Source organism: Eleutherodactylus coqui, chromosome 7 (genome assembly GCF_035609145.1).
Source record: "Eleutherodactylus coqui strain aEleCoq1 chromosome 7, aEleCoq1.hap1, whole genome shotgun sequence".
NCBI classification, from domain to species: domain Eukaryota; kingdom Metazoa; phylum Chordata; class Amphibia; order Anura; family Eleutherodactylidae; genus Eleutherodactylus; species Eleutherodactylus coqui.
Genome location: NC_089843.1, coordinates 101,893,957 through 101,911,406, shown reverse-complemented (window position 1 = coordinate 101,911,406; position 17,450 = coordinate 101,893,957). Strand labels below are relative to the sequence as shown.

At 39.4% G+C, this 17,450-nt stretch overlaps 1 protein-coding gene across 5 annotated transcripts in view; it reads left to right on the top strand.

Annotated features, from left to right (window-relative positions):
- The window catches only part of TENM3 (teneurin transmembrane protein 3), a 550,183-nt gene that overhangs the window by 495,966 nt on the left and 36,767 nt on the right, over positions 1-17,450 (top strand). For all 5 annotated transcript variants that reach the window (XM_066573504.1, XM_066573502.1, XM_066573501.1 and 2 more), the window contains 3 exons: positions 3,993-4,225; positions 6,991-7,145; positions 7,960-8,834. In XM_066573504.1, the coding sequence (XP_066429601.1) occupies positions 3,993-4,225; positions 6,991-7,145; positions 7,960-8,834 (1,263 nt within the window). The remainder of the gene's footprint in view (positions 1-3,992; positions 4,226-6,990; positions 7,146-7,959; positions 8,835-17,450) is intronic.

Below are 17,450 nucleotides of genomic sequence, written 5' to 3'. Positions count from 1 at the left end.
GTCACACGGGGCAGACTCCCGCTGGAAATCTCGCAGTTTGGCCGCAGCAAAAACCGCGAGATTTCCGCCAGGAGAAGCGCCGTGGAAAAACCCGCAGCGACTTTGAAGCGGCCTGGCCGCTCGCTCTTCCGCTGCGGCCGCGCTCTCCTTTATGCTATGGAAAGAAAAAAAGACTGGACATGCTGCGGTCGGCAAAGCCGCGCCGCGGTTTCGGCCGGATTAACCGCAGCGGATTGGCCGTCCCGTGTGGACTAGATTTCTGAGATATCTCCTCCACATGGCTGGCTAATTCTGAGATTAGCAACCGCAGGCAGAATTGCTGTGCGGAAATTCCGTCCGGAATTTCCGCGGCAAATCCGCCCTATGTGAACCCTCCCTTAATGCGTGAAGATCCCTCTAGGTAAAACGAGACCATTGAAGTCAATGGTTTTGTTTCGTCACGTTTTGCAGTCATGGTTTTGCACGGCCGTATGTTAAAACCCTAACTCATGAGAATTTTTGCCTTCCTCTGGATCAACATTACAGGATAATAGGCTGAACTGAATGGACATGTATGTTAGTATGTTATGCATGTGATTTCTGTTTGATTTCATTTATATATATCTCTGCTTTCCTCTGTTTAGTTCTGCAGTAGCTCTTCCGTTTTTTCTATTAGTTTTCCTCCGTGTGAACTTTAACTCCTCGGCTCTGACTCAATGGAAGTTTAATTGTTTATCAATGCTTTTTCACTTTCCTTTTCCATTATGCAAATGTAAGACGAACTGTCTTCCTGCCACTGTGTCACGTGGGTTACCATGTACAAAACTAATCTGCGAGCTGGCACCCTAATGAAACAGCATGCTTCTGCTGCCTCAAGATTTCATAGTGCTCCTAACAAGCTGTATGTAGATGGCACCCTGCTTGACATGCCCGATCACAGCTGTTTAAAAAAAAAAAATTGACAGTATTCGCTGATTATTTTAAACTAGCGGCGTATCTAGCTGGGGCTGCATGAATAAAGATGCATGTTTTAATGAAAATTGCACTCCAGGATTAAATCCAAGGCAGAAAAAAAGAACAATGTTAAATTACTCATAGAAAATGACTCACTTGAACGTGCGTTCTAGCAAATTAGTGACACTGATGTTTACTAAAAGGGCAATTTGAGAGCTGTCTATCTGTGAAGTTCTGCACCCAGCGCTTACAATGCTCAGCAACACAATGAAGAGAATAAAAAAGCATGGCACACTCCTAGGATTCAGCTCTAACACGGAAACTAAGCATATCATTTTGCATTAATACCCTCTAATATCTGGGAGCTAGTAAATCACAGGCATATGCTAGTGCTAATTAAGAAGAAGTATAAAAATTGGCACCTTACAATTAGTGTAGTAAAAGCAGCAAAAGTGTGAAATGATATACTCATTCATTCTTAGAACCGAGAAGTTTCAGTGTTTCTAGTTAAAAGGAAATGTACTTTTGGGGGGTTATATCTATCTATCTATCTCATATCTATCTATCTATCTATCTATCTATCTATCTATCTATCTATCTATCTATCTCCTATCTATCTATCTATCTATCTATCTCATATCTATCTATCTCATATTTATCTATCCATATCATATCTATCTTCTATCTATCTATCTATCTATCTATCTATCTATCTCATCTCTATCTATCTATCTATCTATCTATCTATCTATCTCATCTCTATCTATCTATCTCATCTCTATCTATCTATCTCATATCTATCTATCTATCTATCTATCTATCTCATATCTATCTATCTATCTCATATCTATCTATCTCATATCTTTCTATCTATCTCATATCTATCTATCTCATATCTATCTATCTCTCTATCTCATATCTATCTATCTCATATCTATCTATCTATCTCATATCTACTCATATCTATCTATCTATCTATCTCATATCTATCTATCTCACTATCTATCTATCTATCTATCTATCTATCTATCTATCTATCTCATATCTATCTATCTCATATCTATCTATCTATCTCATATCTATCTATCTATCTATCTATCTATCTATCTATCTATCTATCTATCTATCTATCTCATATCTATCTATCTCATATCTATCTATCTACCTATCTATCTATTTTACTACATAGTCCTGTAAATTTAAATTTTTTATTTGGTGCCTTGGAAATTCAACTTATTTTTAGGTATATTTTAGACACAGATTCCAAAAATACCATACATTGTTCCATATCAGTTCTAGTTTTGGAGAAAAGCATAGTCAAATTATACGTGATCCAATCTGTAGTCTGTTAAAATTCGGAATCTGGAAAGCATTAAATTTCCTGGACTGAGCATGGGAAAGTTCAAAGCAGGCATTTTTTATGGTCCCTAGATTAAACAGCCCATATATGACTCCGGTTTCATAAATCCAATGGATAAGGTTGAGTCTCGTACCTTGACTTTGTTTGTTCTAGTTGTCAAGAATCTTCTTGGCAACCATAAGGCAGAACTAGCAGAGGACATACTCTCCAACTCCACACCTTCACAACTACTTGGATTCCTTTCCAGAAAACCTTGGTGACTTCAGTGAAGAGCAAGGAGAAAGATTCAATATAAAAACTATGGAAGAGAGATACTAGGGTACTAGGGATGATGGGTTACCCACATGATAGCATATGATTGCTGGAGCCTGCAGCAGGACTGCCCTGCTAGTTCCTTCTCCAGCTTTTTGTATATTGAATGACTGATATATTTTATAAGATAAAGTTATACTTTTAGGTTGAAATATGTTGATTTAGTATTTGTGTTAAATATTGTGTTTGTTGCAATAGTACAATATTGATGCTATTAATATTGATATCGTCATTGGTTATAAATAATACGATTAACCCCTTAAGGACACAGACATTTTGTTTTGTTTTTTGTTTTTGTTGTTTTCTCCCACTTTCAAAAAAAATCACAACTTTTATATTTTTTTATTAGTACAGCCTTGGTGAAAAACATTTACAAATTTCTAAGTGGGAGGAAATGGAAAGCCCCCACAATTTTGCCATTTTGGGGGAGTTTTGTTTTTACAGTGTACATGCTGAAGCAAAAATGACGTTGACTATTCTGTGGGTCATTACGATTACCGCAATACCAAGTTTGTATAGTTTTTTTGTTGTACTATTTTTAAAAAATAAAACATTTTTAAAAACCCTTTCTGCTACCATCATCTGACCACCATATATTTTCTATTTTTCTTCCGATGGAGTTGTGTGAAGCCTTGTTATGTACATTACAACCTGTAGTTTCTATTTTTACGATTTTGGGGGACATGTGACTTTTTGATCATTTTTTGTAAAAATTTCTTCTTGGATGACCAAAAAAGCGCAATTCTGTGTATTTTTTATTTCTAAGATACTCCCTGTGCGGGATAAATATTAAGTTATTTTAATAGATCAGATGCAGCAATACCAAATGTGTTCATTTATATTACAAATAGGAAAAGGCATTTTTTAAGATATTTGATATTTTTTCTTCAATTTACAATATTTTAAAAAATTATCTTTAGTTTTTTTCTTTATTCTTTTAGTTTCCATAGAGGATTTAAATTGGCAATTGTCTGATAGTTTATTCAAAATGCTGCAACACTTCAGTATTTCTGTAGGAATTCTATTAAGCCCTGCCACAGGCATGGTTAATAGGCAGAAATACATGGCAGCCCTGGGGCCCTTCACAAAGACACAGACTGCCATGACACCTGAATAGAATCCGACAATCTCATTGCAGTGGGCCATTTGGGGGACAGAGCTCCCTCCCTCTGTTGGGCCATTTAAATGTCTATGTCACAATTCAAAGTGCCATCTAATTAGTTAATAGCCAACTTTGGAGTTATAACCACTTGCAGCTGTGGCTGAATGTCATATTGGTTGTATATGGTTGTATATTCATGTAGTGCCTTTTTGTTCAATGTCATGTATTCTGTAGGTTATGTGTTCCTTGATTCTCTAATATTCTCTTTATTATTTATTTCTACAGTAGCAACTTAGCTCACCGCTATTACCTGGCTACTGATCCTGTAACAGGAGATTTGTTTGTGTCTGATGCAAACACCCGCAAAATATACCGTCCCAAGTCACTTACAGGAGCAAAAGATTTGATCAAGAATGCTGAAGTGATTGCAGGCACAGGGGAACAATGCACTCCTTTTGATGAGGCGAGGTGTGGAGAAGGGGGAAAGGCTGTTGAGGCAACGCTCACCACTCCAAAAGGTAATTTCCTGGGGTTTTGCTGTGCTGTTGTCTCATATTTTCACACTGTGTACTATAGTCATTGTTATACCAAAATCGATTCATCTACCAAAAACGTGAATATAACATATCCTTATATTTGAGAAGAACTTAAAGGGGTTGATCTTAGTTCCTGCACTCACTGCAGTAGGGCCGGACATCTGGATTTGGGCCAGAGCCTGAAGTGTAATGAAAGGTATAGTTCCCATTGAAATCAATGAGAGCTATATATGGGGTGGACAAAAATCTGGAAACACCGTACAAAATGAATGCCTTAGGTTACATGGGATTGTAAATCATATTTCAATAAGACATGTAGAGACTAATTTTAAGTAGAGGTAATATGACATAGATGCTGCCGAGCAGAAGTGAACATCTGCCCAAGCAAGAAGGTTCCATTGGTCAGGGGTTTGAGCTGCTTAGCTGCTGTTACCAGCTGGCTTCCAAAACCACCCAGAGCGGGGCAAGAGGTGAAGTAAGCACAAATTTGGTTGGAAAGCTCTCAGCCAAACAGAGGGTCAAAAGGGCAGTTCAGAGCTAATGATTAAAATCCCATGCATATCGTACGCTGTTTCCATATTTTTGTCCACCCTTTCTATATCCAATAGTTCTCCCGGCTCTAACTCTAATGTGGATTAGCCATTAGCATCTGGCCTGCTACAATGAGTGTGGGGGCTGAGCTCAGGTGATTGCTGGGGTTTCCGAGTGCAGACCCCCACCAGTCAACTACTGATGACCTATGCCAAGGATAGGTCATGAGTACTGGAAGAGGTCAAATGCTGGAAAACCTCTTTACATAGACTTTTATATTAGAACTGTAAGCCTGTATGTGTGCTTATCAGATTACAGCAGAAGCTATGCCTGGTCCCGACACATGACCTCCAATGATGTCAACTCTTCACTTGGCTACTGAAAGCCCTATTTAAAATGTTATTGTGCAATATGCATGATATGTCCAAATACCGTACAACTGTAGAGGTTGCAGTTGCACCTCGCTCAAGCCATCCAAGGAGGCCCAGAGACCCATAAAGGATAGCTTTACTTTAATTGGCATTTGATGGTTATGAAGCCCTGAGCACCGCAGCCCTGTGTATTTCAGTGGAACCTTTCTCAGCATAACTTGGACATGCAAAAAGCAGAAACGGGCACATCGATGACATGTTCTGATAGCTCATATTTCAATGTCATGTCAGAAGATGTAAAAAAGTATACATTATGTCCCCTTTAAGCCATTTATAATGCACTTACTTGAAGAATGCTCTTCTACCTATTTTTACAATTATACATCTTGCTGATATCTGCTTAGGCATTACCCAGGTTTGTTGAGTTCTCTTGTACTTGTTTGGGGTATCGTCCACCGAAGGCGTTTTGAGTTTTCGGAGCTCTGAGTTTAATAGATAATAGAAAAGAGTATGTGCCAGTGCACCAAGAGAAGCCTAGAGATTAGAGAATGTGAAATGTGACTGGACAGAGAAGGCTTCTGCTCTATAGGTAAAATTAATGCTGAAAATAGTCCTGTGGACAAGATCTAAACTAAAATAGGAGGACTGCATGTCAAAAAACTATATGATACTATACCCCCAGATTTGTTTTTGGTCTTATGTCTATACATCGCTATTTCTAGTGTACAGTGGATTCATAAAGCCGGACATTATTAAACCATGAATTGGTGATTTCTCTACAGTGGTGTTCATTAAAGATTTTTGGTTGTGTGTGTCATATGAGGAATTTGTATTATGTCAGCATGTGACTCAAATAATTGACCTCTAAGAGATTTTTGATGGTTCTGCACATAAAGGATATTTTGTCAGAGTCAAATAATGTAAAATTGAATGGCTAAGCAGTTGTTCCCTTGAATACAAGGAAACTGTGTATTCTGATTAAAGATTTTATGTGCATAATGTCAAAAAGTGTTTCTCGTCTTCCAATTATACAAATTCCCATTGATAGACGTATCTTGTGGCTGACTGTCCACATAAAAATGTAGTCATTGGTACAAATAATAGATAAAGAAAGAAGCTTTGTCGATAGCTGTGATATCACTGAGGCATGGGGTGAATAATCTCTTCTTCTCTTTATACTTATTGAGAACGCTTTTTGATTGCCAGTATAAACATATAGAGAAAGACAGACACTTTACGAAATAGCAGTAAAACGCATCCAATTTAATGGACATCAGCGACGTTCTACGAGGGACCAAATTTTGTATGTTAGCTATCATTGGTTCTTAGACATTCTATTAATCTGTTTCTTAGGCTTTGTTCACATCTTTGTACGTATTTCTGATATTCGGCTCCGTTGTAATGGGAGCGTTGGATCCAACACACAACAGACAACAATGGCGGTTTACTGTATAGCCCATTGGGTTTCTATCGTGCCATCTGGCATTTACCAACAAAGTTCCGTAGCATGCTGCGATATTTTGTCCAGGATGACTTTGTACTGAACCTGTGCTAGTGGCTTCAAACAGATGAACAAAACTGATTTTCAATCACAGAAACCTTTGCAACAAACCAAACACTCGTAAATATATCCTTAGAAAGCTTGGTGATAAAAATATATTTTCCCTAAGCTTATGTGACATTTGGCTTATAACATTTCTTATACACATACCTAATGTTACGTTGCAATGTTAGTGGGCTTAAACAGTAATATACTGTATTTGGCAATGAGTAAGGAAATGGTGAATTGCAACTAGTGTTCTGAGTTCTATATGTGCTCCTGAACCCGTGTCTCCTTATATAAAGGAATCGCTGTGGATAAGAATGGATTAATCTACTTTGTGGATGGAAAGGTCATTAGAAAAGTAGATCAGAATGGAATTATATCAACGTTACTTGGATCAAATGACCTGACCTCGGCACGGCCTCTGACCTGTGACACCAGCATGCATATCAGCGAGGTAGTATACTAATGATATATTTTTATGTCAAATATTAATGGCGGAAGCAATCGTTTTTTCTAAAAAAAAATGCTTAGTATAGCCGTTGTACTTGGCTATCTCCAGTGGTCTTGTCTAAATGAATGCAGAAGGTAATACACACATGTGACCACTCTATGGAAAGACCAGATCCTCGTTCTTGACAAAAACTTTAAGACTACATCTTGAGTGCAATACAAGTTTGTTTTATTCCTCCATTATGCAACTTTTTGACTATATTGGTCTTTGTCAAGTACAATATGCTTGACAAAGACCGATACGGTTGAAACATTGCATAATGGAGAAATAAAACAAGGGGCACTGTTGCACCCAAGATGTCTTAATGGTTTTGTCTGGAGTATTTGCAACCTGAGGATTCCAGGTTTAGGCTGACTTGCGTCTTTCTAACATTGGAATAATTGGAGAGTGCTGCTTACATTGTATTGTTTCTTTGATGGATTCCCGTTTTTGTGATCATTGGGGGTCCCAGTGGTCAGACCCCCACCGATTATATACTTATCACCTATTTTGTGTATAGATCAATTTGTTTTCATGGAATAATCGCTTTAAGTAGTAACTGTTATAATTGGCAATCCAAATTAATCTCTAAACAGTAGACCTGGCTGGTATGGGATTGCTTACAATATTTCTCTATATGGATGGGATGCTTAGCCAAATATCATTTCAAAGGCAATGATGTATATGGTGTTTAATATTTTGTAGTCATTGATTGGTCTTTAGAAAATTTTGTTTTAATGAGTACAACTAACGGCACTTGCCACTTTGTATTCAATAGGTAAGATTGGAATGGCCCACAGATTTGGCCATTAACCCAATGGACAACTCCATATATGTTCTGGACAACAACGTAGTATTACAAATCACAGAAAATCGCCAGGTCCGCATTGCTGCAGGAAGGCCAATGTACTGCCAAGTTCCAGGTGTTGAATACTCTGTAGGAAAATATGCAGTTCAAGCAATACTAGAATCTGCCACAGCAATAGCAGTATCCTACAGTGGAGTGCTGTACATCACAGAAACCGATGAAAAGAAGGTAAATCGTATTCGACAGGTTACCACTGATGGCGAGATTTCATTGGTTGCCGGTATACCATCGGAATGTGACTGTAAAAATGATGCCAACTGTGACTGCTACCAAAATGGAGATGGCTATGCAAAAGATGCCAAATTAAGTGCCCCATCATCACTTGCTGCCTCCCCAGATGGTACATTATATATAGCAGATCTGAGCAATATTAGAATCCGTGCTGTTTCCAAGAACAAGCCGGTGCTTACTTCAATTAATTACTATGAAGTTGCATCCCCAACTGATCAAGAACTTTATATTTTTGATGTCAATGGCACCCATCAATATACAATGAGCTTAATAACTGGAGACTATTTATATAACTTCAGCTATAGTAATGAAAATGACATAACAGCAGTGACTGACAGTAATGGAAACACCCTCCGCATCAGAAGAGATCCAAACCGCATGCCAGTGAGAGTTGTTGCACCTGACAATCAAGTAATCTGGTTGACAATCGGGACCAACGGCTGTCTGAAGAGCATGACTGCCCAGGGACAAGAATTGGTATTATTTACTTATCATGGCAACAGTGGACTTCTTGCAACGAAAAGTGATGAAACTGGATGGACAACCTTCTTTGAGTGAGTAACTACTCTAGATGTATTGCACTATGCTTATATACATATTAATCTTTAATCAATGCATTTTCATTGAAACTTGGTCTAGTCCCACTGGTATTAGATAAGTACATGCTTTCTTATATTTTTGTTCATATGCAGCATGTTAGAAAACTCAGAGGAAAGATTTGGAATTGTTTTCCTTCAATTTTTTCTCTTCGGAGGTTTGTGAGTTTGGTTAAAGGGGTTGTCCGGTTTTAAACTATCTGTGGATTACCCTTGGGACTGGTCATCAATGGTAGAGCAGTGTGGGCAAAGTTCTCATTCGCTTCAGTGGAAACTCTGCGTTTAATACCAATGGAAATGGGGTTGTCTGCTTCCTGCAAAGAAGAGCTCAGTGTACAAGCGCAGCAGCTTGTTGACCAGCTGATTGGTGAGACTCCTGTGTGATGGGTCTACACCGCTCTACAATTGATGACGTGTCCTGAGGATTGGCCATAAACAGTTTAAAACTGGACAACCTATTTAAAGAGGGGAGGTTGAACCCTCCAAAGCTAGAATGAGTTAGACCTTAGGGTGACTACCCACTACATTTTTTTTTCACTGCGAACTTCCAGCGTTTTTTTTTTTTTCTACAGGGGTCTATGGGACTTGTAATGTTAAAATCGCGATTGCGCAAAATCGCAATTTACCGCGAAATCGTGATTTTACGCAATCGCAATTTTAACATTACAAGTACCATAGACCCTTACAGAAAAAAAAAACGCTGCGAATTTTGCAATGAAAAAAAAACTGTAGTGGTAGTCACCCTGAGGGTGCCTACCCACTGGCGATTTTTTTTCCTGCGATGCTAAATTGCGTTTTGCGTTTTTTCTGAAGAGCAATTAGCATAGAATGTGTTCTTGTCCATTTGGGTTTTTTTTTCCGTTTCATTGCAATTTTTCACATAGGAACTGTCAGTTGCATATGTCTCCTTATTTTTCTCTTAATGCACCCATGATTGTCAATGGAAATTAACGAAAAAGGCGCGAAAAACGCTGCGTTTTTCTTGCACGAAAATCGGCAACGCCAGTGGGTAGGCGCCCTTAAGGGTAAGTTTTCACATAGAAGAATTTGGTGTAGATCCACACCAAACTCCGCAGTATTGTTTTGCTTCACATTTTGGTGTGGATACTTTCAATGGAAGGGGTAAATTCTGCTGTGGATCTGTGTCAAAATCCATGCCAACAGTAGAATTTGATACAAATTTTGGTGCAAAATTTGGAATGGTATTGTGACTTTTCAAGAAGAAGCTTAGAAATCTACTTATTAGTGATAATTTTCAATGTCACTATAAGTTGGAGCAAGCAGATACTGTATTTGTCATCTCATCACACCTTGTACATCCTCAGAGTGTCTTCTCTACTTCCATAACATCTGTATTCGTTATAAAGATTTCCTGATTTGTGTATGCTATTAGCTCTACTAGGTTGCTGTCATAGGGGGCTTTCACAGTTATGGAAGCAAAGCATGAGGAGACCAGAAGCCTCTTGTAACCAAGTAATGGGGTACAGTTGTCTGGTTCTAGTACTGAGGGGTTATTATCACTATTGCACCCAAGTAATGGGGTACAGTTGTCTGGTTCTAGTACTGAGGGGTTATTATCACTATTGCACCACTAATATATCACAATTAAATAAAAATAGCAGAATAGATTATAATTGGGCAAATTTCTCAATGCTGTGTAAAATAAAGACCACATAAACATAGAAAAGACAGACGAAAGAAACACAATCATGGTGGCTCATGCATCTTGACAGACATTAGACACTTTTACATATGCCACCTCTTGGTTGGCTTTATTTAGACTAGTATTTCTTGCCAAAATTATGACGCACACCATTAATAAATATGCCCAATTTTATGACTCCTTACCTACAACCTCTTTTCTAGACACTTTTAAAAACTGTCTATTGAGGAGCGAAAAGTGTTTAAAATAAATTTGCTGTACACTACTGTATGTATGAAGCTTTTTGTAGGCACAGTTTGATTAGTAATTCTGCCCCAATGTATATTGTTATGATTTGGCTGAGGTAAGTCACTTTGAGGCTAACGTCACATGTGCGAGCGCAATATGGCACCGTGAATGCCGCCCCCATATTGCGCTCGCCATCCATGTGAAGGCCCTGAGTATGTGATGCAGTTTCATGTGAAGACAGCCTCGCATCACTACGGGGATGCAGGGTTCCTCCGGCACGGCTGTCACAGCCCCGTCAGAGGATCGCAGAGTTCTCCAATTGTTTTTAATGGGACTGGTGCTGCTGCCGCCGGCCTCATTAGAAACAATGGCGCTGCAATGCAAGATCACGCAGCCAGATAGAATATGCCGCAATTTGTTTCCCGCATCGCTCGTGTCTATGACCCCATTCAAAAGAACGGGGTTCATATTTGTGCGAGATTTGTGCGTCTCGCATCGCACAAATCTCACACGATTTTAGCGGCTGCGTGAAGCCGGCCTAAGATATATTCTTAGAACTGCTTCTAGAGAACACCAGATGATAACAGTCACTGCAGTTAATGAAGTTAACATCACAATAACACCAAAAGCAGTGCAACATTGTCTCACTACCTAAAATTGTTTAGTTAAACAATAAATATTTATGCCTAAATGCATAGTGTGATAGGACAGTCCAACTGGAGAAGCAGGCATAGCCCTGCAGGTCCTAATATACTCTGTATTATTCAATAACTATTAAAGGGGCTGTCTGGTTACTGGACAACATCCCTTTAATAGTGCTCGTTGTAGTAAAATAGCAAATTAATCAATACTTACCTCTCCTTTGCTACTGGGATCAAGCGCTGCAGCCCTGCTGTGGTCCCACTGTCCGTTACGACAGCTGACATCACCAGAAATCAGGTGACTGCTGCTGCCAATCAAAGACTGCGAGGTCACCACTCGTTCCCCTGATATCCATATTCACATCCTGGGCGGCATGATTCCAGGAGAGCCAAATGGTGACGCTAGAGCCTGTCATTGGCTGCAGCAGTCACCTGACTCCCAGTGATGTCAGCTGTCACAACAGACATCGGGACCACAGCGGGACTTCAACCGTGGATACTAGCAGCAGAGGAGGGGTAAGTACCGCTCGATTTTGTTTTGTTATTTTACAACAGTGAGTGCAATTGAATGGACATTGTCTAGAAACTGGACAGTCCCTTTAAATTGCCACTCTTCTATTCACCTGTTCTCTTAAGAGCAACAATCCTGGTCATAGGGCAAGGCTGGTGGGTCATAAATTAATCCTCATAACCATACTTATTTTATATTTAGAGTTATTGTTGTTGTGGCCCCCAAGATTTAAAAAAATTGGTTTTCTTTGCTCCTAATTAGACAAAAACGATTCTCCTTCTAGCGTGACAGTATTTAATCAATAAAATAATGACTCAATAATGGCATCAAACAGCAAGATGGGAGAAATCAGCGGCACCTTTTTAAATGATAATTTACTACTTTATCTCTATCGGATTTCAAAAGCAGAAAAAGTGACTCCATCCATGAAAATGACATAATTGGAAATAGCAGGGGGTTACGTAAACACATATGGCATTATAAACTGGAATGGAATTGATTTCTGTCATTCAGACTCTGCTTATTTTGCTATCAATAATAGGAAAGATGGAATTCCATAATGACTGATCACTTTAACAAAACTAATAATGGGATAGGGTTTTGCTGTAATCATTATGGTTATTATGTTTTATTAAGAAATCCCAGACATGGTGAATATATATTTGAGATGAAATGAAAGATACAGTTTAACAAATAATATTTAAAATGTATTTCAATGTTTTCATTCGGGATCAGATTTTAGGTCCTGCAGCTTTGTAGTGACATCGTGTTTCTTATATGTTGTTACTAATTTTTTATCACCATTTCAACTTGAAAATGTTGTATTGTTCTTGCATTTAGATCATTATGACATGTAAAGCAGATCCACCAAGGCTTGACTTAAAGCTCCTGGTGCTAAATCTATAAAAGAAGCCCCAGTTATCATATAATTTATATCTCTGGTCTTATCATATGGAGAAGTAGGATATTTTGGACCCTCTCAAACTCCTTGCTCTTTGCTCCATCTTTAATAACCCCCCTACATTAACTAAAAGAACTCTTATGTAAAGCATAAGAAAGCGCAAAGCAGAACACTTAGGCTGGGTTCACACGGGACCGAAATCCCGCGGAAATCTTGTGGAATGACCGCATTGAAAAAATGTGAGATATCCACGGGATAAGCGCAGCTTCAAAACCAGTGGCCCTTAGCCGCGGATTTTGGAGCGGCTTCACCACCTGCCTTCCACTGCGGCCGTCTCTCCAAATAGAGAGAAGAGAGGCTGCTGCAGAAGCAGAGAAAGAATTGACATGCTGCCTCTTTGATTTTCGCGCCGCATGTCAATTTCAGCGTGGCTTGACCGCAGTGTGTGGATAAGATTTTTGCAAATCTCGTCCACTTTGCTGGCTAATCCCGGGATTAAAACGCAAGCAGAATTTCCATGCAGAAAATCCACACGGACATTTCGTGGCAATTCTGCCCTGTGTGAACCCAACCTTAAGGTGCTTTACACTGAATGATTGTTCAGAAAATCGCTGGATCATTCGAATGATAATCGTTCAGTGTAAGCATGGTCCACGAATTAACAAATGTTAAGTCATTCGCTAATCACTCTTCATTCATTTTATGCAAGCATGAAAATCGTAATTGGCTCATCCGCTAATCATTTGGTTTAAACACTGATCATTCAGTCGTTCTTATTCAAAGATACCGGCAATTGAATGACTGAATGACCTCTTAAAAAAAGCAATTTATCTTTGTGTTTAAACTGACCGCCTGAGCGAACAAGCAAACTGTGTCATCTTTTGCTCAGACGAACGAGTTACCCTCACATTGGCCATACACATGAAATAGCTGTCTGCTGAATGCTTATTCGACCAGCAGCTACCTCACCCAACCCCACCATATATATTAATGCTTGACTTGGCTGAGCTTACAGGTGTTCTGAAAAGAACACATGGGTGAAAGCCGTTGCCAGATGCCTTTAGGCACAGCTTATCTCCCCAAAAACAGAAAGATTGGGTAAGTTGAAATCCCAATGGAAAAATAAAACTGCAGACTGCGCTATTTTTCAGTCCACGAAATGGAAGCAAATAGGAACCTATCTGTTTGCTTTATGGTCTTTTGGAACCCCATTGAAATCAAAGGGAAACAAAACATCAGTTTATTCAGTTTTATTTCAGTTTCTCTCCTCCAGAAATGGAGCAGAGAGATGGAAACCCTGAACTGACCCTAACGCAGGTGTGAAAGCATTTATTAAATAGAGATGAATAGGTAAAGTTGTACCTCTACATTTCAAAAAGAAACCATGAAATTCTTCCCGTTATGAATTGCACTTGAATGTGAGGTTAAGGCCATCTGGGATCAAAACAGTATCAGTAATAATAGTAAAATAATAGCAGCTTTTAGAATGGCTTTGATTGAAAAAACCGTTAAACCCCATAGTTAAAGAGCTGGTTGATATGTACATTATGCATGTACTTTACAAGGCCAAACTCAATATCAATTTCTAAAGAGGAGTAGCAGACTGCCATTTAAAAGCACACGCTATGGAGGAGATAGTTTGACCAAGGCTGACCATCTCACAGGTTTCGATCAATAGGTCATGAAACCCTTCCAATATCGGAAAGCATGCAAGGCTTCGCTATATGCTTTCCACTTCTCAAAAATACTAGATAGACTTGTTGACTTTTTATAGATAGAGCTGAGGCATTACTACATATTTCTGATTTTCCCCCCGTAGAATGATCGTCTCTTTCTATAATCACATCACGGTAGGATTGAAACAGTAATGCACAATACAATCTGTTTTTCTAAACTGGTGCCGAATGATTACTTTACTTCACACATAGTTACACATGCAGTGAGACAAAGTTTTTTCACAAAGTACAGAAGCCAGAATCTAATCTTCCCCAATTACCCTGAAATTCCCATTTCATATATCAGACTGATCATATAGGAAAAGGGACATTTTGTAAAAGTACTATTAGTCTTTTAAAATGTAATATCAATGGTAATCTGACCATGTTAGACCATTTCCCCATCTCCTGTAGACCTTAAAAGAGAGTGCTGCCATGCTTGGATAGAGGCAAGACCCTACCGAGTCAGACTTTTGAAATGCCATATTGGTCTGTTGCGAGGAACCCCTATAAGACACCTTCTGAATCATTTACACACATACCCTGTTTCCCTGAAAATAAGATCTATCCCCAAAAATAAGCTCTATCATGATCTTTCAGGATTTTTGAGGATGCTTTAAATAGAAGTCCTACTCCAAAAATAAGCCGTAGTTACAGTTAATTTAAAAAGTCAATTTAAATAGTGTCCAGGTAGCTATACATGTAAAAAAAATGTAAATAATTTGGAGCAAAAATTAATATAAGACCCTGTGTTATTTTCAGGGAAACGGAGTACAGTATCTGTTGAAATCAATGTCACTTCAGAAGATTCTAATTCCTAGGAAAGGGAACTTTTATATGGGCCAACTATTGGCAGAAAAATTGCTCCAAAAGCTATGTTGACGGATAGTTGTCTTGTGTAGACGTTGGACCTGAGAGGGTATGGAGTGAGAAATCGCTCATTAGTTGTTAGCTGCTTCATTTTAGCTCACTGAAACAAAGTAACAACTTCTCTCTTAGAGTAAATATACAGTTGTTCGTCTATGAACGACTACCTATTTATAGTGAATGGCGGCAGGCGGCCGGAAGAGATCCCCAGCACTCTCTGCCTCCATTCACTGAATGACTTTCACACAAGAGCGATAGTCCTTGGGACTGCTGGCCCATCTAGAAGTTCCTTAAAGGGGTTGTCCCGCGCCGAAACGTTTTTTTTTTTTCTTCCAATAGCCCCCCCGTTCGGCGCGAGACAAACCCGATGCATGTGTTGAAAAAAAAAAACGGATAGTACTTACCCGAATCCCCGCGCTACGGTGACTTCTTACTTACCTTGCGAAGATGGCCGCCGGGATCTTCACCCTCGGTGGACCGCAGGTCTTCTGTGCGGTCCATTGCCGATTCCAGCCTCCTGATTGGCTGGAATCGGCACACGTGACGGGGCGGAGCTACGAGGAGCAGCTCTCCAGCACGAGCAGCCCCATTCAACACGGAGAAGACCGGACTGCGCAAGCGCGTCTAATCGAGCGATTAGACGCTGAAAATTAGACGGCACCATGGAGACGGGGACGACAGCAACGGAACAGGTAAGTGAATAACTTCTGTATGGCTCATAATTAATGCACAATGTACATTACAAAGTGCATTAATATGGCCATACAGAAGTGTATAACCCAACTTTGTTTCGCGGGACAACCCCTTTAACTCTGATGAATGTCAATGGGATTTGGACACATTGCCAAGCACAATTTGGTGAATTGATGGACATGGCAGTTCACAAACGCCCAACTGACAATACTTTACACAAGAAAATAGTAATTTGTATAAGAGGTAGCATTATACACCAGAAATGTTTGCTAACATACCGCATAGTAATACAGTCGGCATCTTATGAGCATTGCTAAACTAGAAAGTTGAGTACTTAAACCCAGTGAAAGTTGACTTCTACTATTCTAATAACTACATCCTCTTTGGCCGGCCGCAATGCCAATTTGCATGGGTGACACACGATAGATGCTGCTGTGGACTTATTACATTTGTGGCTAGCTAAGGCATTCAGCAGTGTAATTGTCCTACTTTGTCATGTAGTCATAATAGGAAGGACTTGTGTGACCTTGACCTGCTGCCGTAATAAGTGAAGCAATGTAATATTTGGAAGTAACATCGGCTAGTCAGAATTCACTTTCCTATTACCTTGTAAAGCTGTCACATCTCTGCAATGTGTTACTAAAAGGAGCGAAAAGAAAAGCTCAACACATCTGGTTCTTCAATAATATTACAAGCATAATTCAAAATGTATATAGCTGTCCATGGGTCTAGTGATGATGTTTATATTATCGTTAGTAATGATGAGAATGAAGATGAGGTTAATATTTTTATAATAATCATACAAGGATTACAAGTTATCCCGTATCCACCACTTAGACCCCCACCAATCTTAAGAACGGGGGCTATGTCCCCGTCATTGTAGGGTCACTTCACCCCCCGCAGTGACATTGGAATGAATGGACGTTGGCCGAGCATGTGCAGTCAACACTCCATTTATTTTAATGGGGCTGACAGAAAAACCCATGCGCTTGCCGCTTGGCTATCTCCGCATCCTATTGAAGGTGAATGAAGCATCAGTACGCTTGCACAACCAGCACTTCATTCAATCTAATCCTCACGGCAGGGAGTGTAGTAAGACCACAGTGAGGAGGATGGGGGACATAGGACCTCTGTTCTTGGAATCGGTGGGGGTCTCACCGCACCGATGAGCAAGCTATTAGCTTGTAATCCTGGGGTAACCCCTTTAAAGGGCCATCTGGTGATTTTTTAAAATCATTCTTTATGTAGCTAACCCCAGTATATAAATGAGTTAGTGTTACCTTGGTTAGTTGTTTCTTTGCATCTGGAACTTCCAGCCTCTTTTTCCTCAAATGGTCGTGTGATCTCAGTTCTGA